Source organism: Penaeus monodon, chromosome 4, assembly GCF_015228065.2.
Source record: "Penaeus monodon isolate SGIC_2016 chromosome 4, NSTDA_Pmon_1, whole genome shotgun sequence".
Lineage (NCBI taxonomy): Eukaryota > Metazoa > Arthropoda > Malacostraca > Decapoda > Penaeidae > Penaeus > Penaeus monodon.
This window is the reverse complement of record NC_051389.1, coordinates 7,808,659-7,817,623: the sequence shown is the minus strand read 5'-3', so window position 1 is coordinate 7,817,623 and position 8,965 is coordinate 7,808,659. Positions and strand designations below refer to the sequence as shown.

At 35.3% G+C, this 8,965-nt stretch overlaps 1 protein-coding gene across 1 annotated transcript in view; it reads right to left on the bottom strand.

Moving 5' to 3' along the window:
• LOC119572440 (low-density lipoprotein receptor-related protein 4-like) overlaps positions 1-8,734 on the bottom strand; it is an 11,295-nt gene extending 2,561 nt beyond the window's left edge. Inside the window, exons 1-6 of the mRNA XM_037919555.1 lie at positions 8,704-8,734; positions 8,213-8,359; positions 7,162-7,257; positions 5,148-5,292; positions 4,605-4,714; positions 1,122-1,281 (exon numbers count right to left, since the gene is read on the bottom strand). Of these exons, the coding sequence (XP_037775483.1) occupies positions 1,122-1,281; positions 4,605-4,714; positions 5,148-5,292; positions 7,162-7,257; positions 8,213-8,359; positions 8,704-8,734 (689 nt within the window). The remainder of the gene's footprint in view (positions 1-1,121; positions 1,282-4,604; positions 4,715-5,147; positions 5,293-7,161; positions 7,258-8,212; positions 8,360-8,703) is intronic.
• Between the last annotated feature and the right edge of the window lie 231 nt (positions 8,735-8,965).

Genomic DNA, 8,965 nt, shown 5'->3' with positions numbered 1-8,965 from the left:
GTAGGTGGGTATCCTTGGGAAATCTGGGCGAATAGAGTACAAGGTTAGTGTGTTTTAGGTGGGTATCCTTGGGAAATCTGGGGGAATGGGGTACCAGGTTAGTGTACTGTAGGTGGGTATTCTTGGTACATCTGGGTATGCTTTGTTGACCTGTGGATAGTTTCTAGGTAGTCTCGACCTGGGTTCTTCAGTGTGTTGTTTACAGGTTTTTGGAAAGAAATATTAAAAATAATAAAAGTCAAGGAAATAATATTTATAAAAGCTGATATATAAGCAACAAAGTTTATTATCAATTTATTGAAAAAATAACAATCTTGTGAGAAGAATACTATGAGCTAAAAAAGTGATAATAAAAAACTAAATATGATAATAAGAGTTACTAAGAGCTAAGAAAATCATAATACTAAAAGCAAAAGATATTAATAATAAGAGTTACAAAGAGCTTATTGCAGAAATTAAAAATAAATGTCACTCTGCTTTGCGCCCTCGCTATTTCTCCCCTTAAGTATCTTCTCATCTCTATGTCTCCTTTGAATCAGTTCGTATTTAGTAAAGCAGTTCATAATTCTAGCGAGAACGAATAGATATCTGAGCTGTTTGCAGTTTTTATATATATCCTCAAATGCATTTTTTACTAATATTATTGTGTCTATTTACTCTCTTTATTAAAATATCCTCACTATGAACACCTACTGTATTCCATTTCCCTATTCAATGCAATGCAATAACTTGCTTCATTTCCCATATTCTAGCAACAATCTCCTAATTTCAGCTTAATATGAAACGAAAATATTATTCCATGTCCCTTCAGTATCTCAATATCCCTTATTTGCTTCAAATTTCCTCCCCAGATTTCTAACCTGAAATCTTTTGTTTATAGAACAATGAAAAGAATATGCTATGTTATCTCGGTATCCCAGTTCCCCCGCTTTCCCTATATTCCAAAAAAAAGAAAAATAATCCCTGTGCCTAACTTAGAACCATTCAGGTTTACATGACAAAGAAAAAAAATTATCCCGTCTCCCCTTCCGGATCTCAATCCCTCCCCCACCCTCCGTTTTCTTCCAAAGGTCTCCCTAAATTCCCAGGATTTTCCCCCAGACTTAATCCCTAGAGCTAACCTGAAATCATTCGGGTTGCAAGACGAGCTGTTGCAGTCCCGTTCGTCGGACCAATCGCCGCAGTCGTTCTTGCCGTCGCATGCGTAGTGTTTCATAACACAGCGACCGTCCACGGCACATGTGATCTGGTCGGACCGACACGTGTGGTCACCTGCATGGGCTGCAAGGAAGAGGTAGTTGATTGAGATGTGTGTACTTTTTATGTGTATATTGAACCGATTGCTACTGAAGAAGAAGAAGAAGAAGAAGGAGGAGGAGGAGGAAGTGGAGGAAGAGGGAAAAAAAAGAAAAAAGAAGAGGAGGAGAAGGAGGAGGAAGAAAGAAAGAAAAAGAAGAAGAAGAGGAGGAGGAGGAGGAAGAGGAGGAGGAGGAGGAGGAGGAGGAGGAGGAGGAGGAGGAGGAGGAGGAGGAGGAGGAGGAGGAGGAGGAGGAGGAGGAGGAGGAGGAGGAGGAGGAGGAGAAGAAGAAGAAGAAGAAGAAGGTGAAGGTGAAGGAGAAGGAGGAGGAGGAGGAAGAGAAGGAGAAGGAGGATGTGGAAGAGAAGGAGGAAGAAAGGCAGAAAAATGAAAATAAAAAGAAGACAGAAGAGAAAATAAAATAAAAACGAGTCGATGAAGATAAAGGACGAGGCGAGAATGAAGGCGATAATCATGAGCCGAAATGAAGAAGGTATTGACGGAAATGGCAATAATAATACCGACCAACACCAATCGTACGATAATTATAGAAAATTCGATCCAAAATCACTGCCATTTCCAATCTTATCCCTATAACTAACGAAAAGAAACGTAAACTGTAGACAAATAAACCGTATCCATTCATTCACTCGAAGCAATTTACACTTGGCAACTTTAAGATTTTAGTTGTACCGATGACCACCAGAGTGCCATTTTCATTCATAAAACTCCGGCGTACTCCATCGGAGTTGCCAGATACCACTAACTATAATACCAAGAAAAGCGTCGATTGATTTATATGTGTTATTAAAAAATGATGATAGGATTGAAGAAAATTGTGTGAAATTTATTAATCAAATCTTTAAATCTTATAAAGATGAATTGGTAAGATAGGAATATAGTATAATTTTCAATAAAGAAATTATATGATGGCTAATTGTTGTTACAATTTTCTGGACATTATTTCATTCATGTTCTAAGATGAATATGATGATAAAGTAAAGACGAAAAGAAAAAGAAATGAAATAAATGAAAAGAAGAGGAGAAAAATTAAAAGGCTCGTGGATAAGATGGCGAAGAAATAAAGAAATGTGAGAGAGGAAGAGAAAAGGGGAAAAATAAAAATGAGGCGATAAAGAAGAATAGAAAATAAGGATGATAATCATGACCAGAAATGGAGGAAAATATTAACAATGATGGGAATAATAGCGATCACGATAATGATAATAATAGCAACAATAATTGTGATAATTATATTTACGATGATGATAATAACAAGCATAGCAAAGAAAAAACGTTTCTATGAAATCTTGTATACTTTTTTTCGATAGATAGATTTCGTTGTATTTTCGTTGTATTTTATTAAATAATAATATATAATAATGTCCAGATTTTTTTTCTGCACAATTATCATGTCAGTATTAAAATTATCATTTATGAATTTGTGTTCTATTCACTTATTTATGTTACTGCTACAATGTATATTTTATTTAGTGTTTTTTTTTCGCAATGAAGTAAGTTACTCATATAAAATAAAGTAGTTTATCAATAGTTTATAGTATTCAGAGAAAACGAAAGCGCTTCATTTTCTTCATAGAAAATGTAAACTTTATAGGGGACACTTTGTTATATTCGTTATTATGTTGCATTTCTTTGACGTCAGATAGTGATAACTAGAAAGATGCAGCAAAACGCTAATATAACTTAAAAGACCAAATAACCTAAAAAATATATGTTAAGAAAGCTTGGTAACGAATAGTTCACAATGAAAATAATTTAGTGTGTGTCAAAGATTATATACATAATTATCAATATGTAGCGTCGCATGAAACCCCTGTTTTTCAATATATCGTTCACATAATTCTTCTAAACCCGAGGAATTTCAGGTGAGTAAAAAAAAAATATCATAAATAAGCGTTCTTATAGTACAGAGCTCCCGCAAAGAGGTCTCTTACTCTTTCCGTTGCTTTTAACAACTATTATAAAGATAATAATAAATAAATAAATAAAAAATAAAAAAAAAAAAAACACGATGGAAAATGACCCTATTCCACTCTACGCTTGCGGCCACACTGCCATAAGAAACGTCGAATGATTCATCTTACGAAATATATCACTTTCATCTAGATTCTCTCAACACCCATTGCCGTGGACCCCACGTATTATTTACCACCTAGTCTTTATATTCCAAAATTGTTTTCATTCTCAAAGTTTGTTTAAGGTTATCAAATCATTCAGCACGAATATGACTGAAATATATTGTTATGCTACTTTAAGTTGCAAGATAATTCAACTATCAACTGGAATTAGTAACTAAAAATTCTGAGCATATATAGTTAGACGTGTTTTTTTTTTCAAATACTAGACAGAATAGCAATCTGCTGTAGTAAGAACGGTTACTTGGAATAAATGTAACTTTATTAAAGCCTCAGATTAGACGATTAAGTTCAAATCAGTCTATAATCAGGCTGTGATGACGTCGTACTGCTAACCAAAGTCTTCTTTCAGATACAAAATCCTCGTTCTGGTGTTGTAAAATGAAGACGTCTATATATAGAGGTAATTTATTCCTTAGAGCATAGTGATACAACAATGCAGTTAACAGATTTAGTCACATATGAGATTTCAAGACATTATCTCAAGAGACATAATCCAAAAATGGCTTTCCGTTTCCTGAACCTCCCTACACCATGGTAATTTTCTGTTGTCCACCAAATAGATGCAACCTCAGATTATTATCAGATTAATACTGAGTGATATCAATGGGTTAGAGGAAACAATGTACAAGAATTCAATTAGAGACTTTTATATCGCAGAGACCACAAGCAGTTCAACAAACCGCTCGTCAGATTGCTAGCACGGAGGGCCCTAACACTAAGAGGAGAGTATATAAGCGAATACATGGGTATTTTTCCATTTAACTTAAAAGTAATAATTCATATAGATTCAGGTTAATTACAATTGGCAATGTAATACAATTTATGGCTTGACCTTTACTGTTTTAAACCCACACGATTCTCATGGTGAAGCGATTCTACAGCATCAGTTCCCCATACATATATTCTCTGAGTGAATATCGACATTTATATGAACATGTATTAATATGCTTGCGTCCTAGTTCCTAATTTAGTTCTGCCTTACTAAAACATTAATCACCAAATAACTGGCCCTCAAGCAATGCACCTTCGTCAATATCACTGATGCATCAAGAACAACACAAATGGAAATGATAACAATAAAACAAGAGCTAATTATAAAGTAATTCATAAAAAAAGAAATCATCAAAACAAATTCTAAAGGAACTTACCGCATATCAGTTCGTCTGAACCATCGGCACAGTCTGGTTCCGAGTCACAAACCCACGTGATGAAGATACAGTGACCGTCTCCGCAGCGATGGTAAGAAGGACCACATGTGCTGAAAAAAGTCACGTGCTGGAAAAAGTCTCGCGTGTGCTATAAAAAGGTCTTATATGCAAGAAAAAAGGTCACAAGTGCTGATAAAGGTCACAAGTGATATAAAAAAAAAAACGTTTCAAGTCGTATTAAGTGTGTTTTCTGGTTTTAATTTCAAGGATGAGATTTTGACCTCGTGTCGTTTCAGAGTGTAGGGTTTATTCTACTTGAGGTCATTATACAAGTTAATGTGATTTGGTATTTCTATTTATTCAGCTACGATTGGATGATTTAACCTAAAAGTATTTGTAATTCCTGAAAGTCTATTGAAATCGCCTGGACTTAATATTAATCATACTAGGATCGTTTCCTCGTGTTTGAGGCAATCATGGAAACAAGATATAATGCAAAATGTTTACGTTATATCAGGCCAGAACACAATATGCTTCACTTACTGTACAGAAGAGCAGTTAGCCTCATCAGATCGGTCATGGCAATCGAAGTCACGGTCACAAAGCCACGATACGGATATGCAGTAGTTACCATCCGCACAAGTGAACTGGTCAGGGGCACTGCAGTCCGGCTTGAAGTGGGTGAGTCCTGTGGAAAGTTTGTGATTTATTCGATCTAACGTCCTCTGTACAGTTACGTATAAAAATTCTTGTCAGTTTGTTCCGAATTCCCGTTTTGAAATTTTCTTATTAGTGTCATTCGTGAGAAAGGATAAAGTTTGGGATAGATGTATGGTAGGAATAACGTTACCCAATGGTACCTGCTGTTGATTCTAGTGGCTGAATAAATGATGGAAAACTGCCATTTTAACTGTTGCACTGCAGGTTACCCTGTTAGAGTACAGCTAACCTAACTATTTTGGCCTGTTGAACTATAACAGACCCAAATTTGGCCTACTCAGCTATAGATAAACCAACCTTTTGGCCTATTCAATCGCAGTTCACCTAACTTGTACTACTAGGCTGCAACAGTTTGCTTACAAACATGAGGAGCCTGTTTAAATACAACAACTTTGTCTGTTGTTTTTGGCGCTATTGTCATCTGCTGACCTAACTGATATCACAACGTCTGATCTGTTAGTTTTAAGAACCTTCTAGTCTCTTGATATTCCAAACCTTGTGATAAACTGTACCTGGGAACTAAGAGCCTCTAAACCACATACCATCTAGAACATTCTCTTCCTTGATGGAATAAGCGTTGGAAGAATTTGTTCGTGTATACAGTGCATCAGTGGTTACATTGCGTTTGCACTTTATATTGATCTCTTTTCATGACTGTTAAGCATTTTCTGGTCAATGGCCCTACCTTAGGTGATGGGAAATAATGTATAATAAGTGATATAGAGGCTTTGTCTGACAAAAGAATGAATACGACTTCTACATTTTTGCAGTCATGGATAGAACGGTGGAGAAAATACTACTATTTACTTCAGTGGATAGAAGGAAGCTCTCTTATGCCAATTTTACTGATTTCAGTAACGGAAGTATATGTACACGATCGAGTTCTGATGGGATTGATCTGTTTGTGACGCATTAGAGTTTACTATATAAGTATCACATTAAAGAGTGTGGTTCAGCAATGTGAAATGAGGTACACAGGCCCAGGGGTAACTCGTGCATGTAGACTCCATATTCCATTACTCCTTTGCAGGATGTATTTGAAAGCATTACGTTTTCATTTAAATATCAGTTTATAAGATCCAGTAATTAGCACCATTGCAACAATATCATAAACCCTAAAATAAGTCAATGCAATGCAAGAAAAAACAGTAACCCAAATGAACAGTATTACAATATCAGTCAAATTAATGAAAAGTAAATCTCATTATAATGTAGGTCTACAGTTTGGTTCGTGAAAACTACTCCTATTATAAAAATAATGCTGAAATTACAAGCTGGGAAAACAAAGCTGCCTCTTTAAATGCCTTCGTCGGGGCTTTGACCTTGGGCAGTTGTCTCGCACACACACACACACATACACATACACACATACACATACACACACATACACACACATACACACACATACACACAAACACACACACAACACACACACACACACATATATATGTGTGTGTGTGTGTGTTAATACATAAATATTATATATATATATATATATATATATTATATATACATATTATATATGTATATATATATATATTATATATATATATATGTATATATATACATATGTATACATACATATATATGTATGTATATATATATATATATATATATATATATATATATATACATATATAATACATATATATATATACATATATATATATACGGCATACATATTTGTATGTGTATGCGTGTGTTGGTGCGTGTTTATGTGTGCGCACGAATGAATGAGTTAACTGCGTCTCTGCCTCTCTCAAAACAAGTCCAGAATGAAGTCCTGTGAGGGGCAAGCGCCGCACGGACCGGCCGCCTCCTCCTCGACCCAACTCACCGCATCCGATCTCGTCACTGTAGTCATCGCAGTCTTGTACATTGTCGCACTCTGCGTCCTTTCTGATAAGGCACTGCCCACTCGCGCACTTGTAACCTGCAAGGAATGAGGGAAAAGTGAATGTAGGTTTGAGATACTCTATCTTAATTTTCTTGCAGGCTGGCATGCGTATAGGTTTGTTTAAATACGCGTGTGTGTGTGTTTTAGACGTGGATGAACATATCGTATGGTTGTAGTAAAAGCATTCTTGGGATTGAGCTTCACATTTCTCTTATTTGATTATTTTTTTCTTCAAAATTTATGCATATCGTAATACATGCAATGAATATTATGTTAAAATAGAAACATTGTGGTACTATATGATGAATCTATTTCAGTAAATAATCGTCTATGAAACATTAATGCTGGGAAATCAAATCATTCCAAAAAGGGTTGAATACATCAGTGTAACATCAGGCATATATGCATATATGTATACACATAGTTTTTTGTCCGTCTCATGAGGAACTCTCGACGAGATCGAAATGTCACGATTTAATTGCATTTGTTTTGTGAATATATATATATATATATATATATATATATATATATATATATATATATGTATGTATATATATATATATATATATATATATATATATATATATATATATGCATATGTATACATATATATACATATATATACATATATATACATATATATATATATATATATATATATATATATATGTGTGTGTGTGTGTGTGTGTGTGTGTGTGTGTGTGTGTGTGTGTGTGTGTGTGTGTGTGTGTGTCTGTCTGTCTGTCTGTCTGTCTGTATGTATGTATGTATGAAAGGTAAAATGGCAGTATTTTTATATTTTTATATTTGAGAGAGAGAGTGAGGCAGAGATAGAGACAGAGAAATAAAAAGAGAGAGAAAGAGAGACAAAAACAGAGAAATACCTCTTACATTACGCCCATATACTTCTGGATTCCCACAAGTATATGTATACGAAAATATATCACAAACCATGTACTACCAAACACCTGACTCGCCAAACACCACTTACCCGGACAACTATGAATGTCTTGGCACCGCAGTTCGTCCTCTCCATTGGGACAATCCTCATACCCATTGCAAACCATCTCGGGCCCGACGCATGCGCACATTCCGTCGCTGTCCTTGCACTCTAGCGCCCCGTCAGCACACGTACACACTGCCGGAGGAACGAGTTGTTACAGATGGGCACTCGTGTTTATGGTTGAGTTTGGAGGATGTCTGTATATGTATGTTAGTAGGTGTATGTTTGTATAGCGGTATATGTATGTCAGTTTGTGTATGTTAGTGTATCGGTATGTGTGTGTTTGTATGTCTGTAGTGTATAATGGTTGCGTTTATGTATTTTAACTCTTTGAGGGGGAGGGGGGGGAGGTGATTTTAAATAGATGATAATAAATATATCAACTGATCAATTAGCATATAAAATAAAATATGTTTGTAGCTTAACAACCTTCCGCTAATCATCGTTTCATCATAACCAGCCTTGCTATCATCATCAACCTAGGTGATAGTGATAAACGCCTTCTGCCATCGCTCCCACACCGCACCCTCAGCAAAAATCACAATCACACACACAAACATAAACAGACACAAAATACAAACAAACGAACACAAAATACAAGCAGACAAACATAGAATACAAATAAACAAACAGACACAAAGCAAACAAACACAAAGAAACAGAAAACACAAGCAAATACAAAATACAAACACAAAATACAAAAAACAGCAAATACAAACAAATACAAAATACAAACAGACA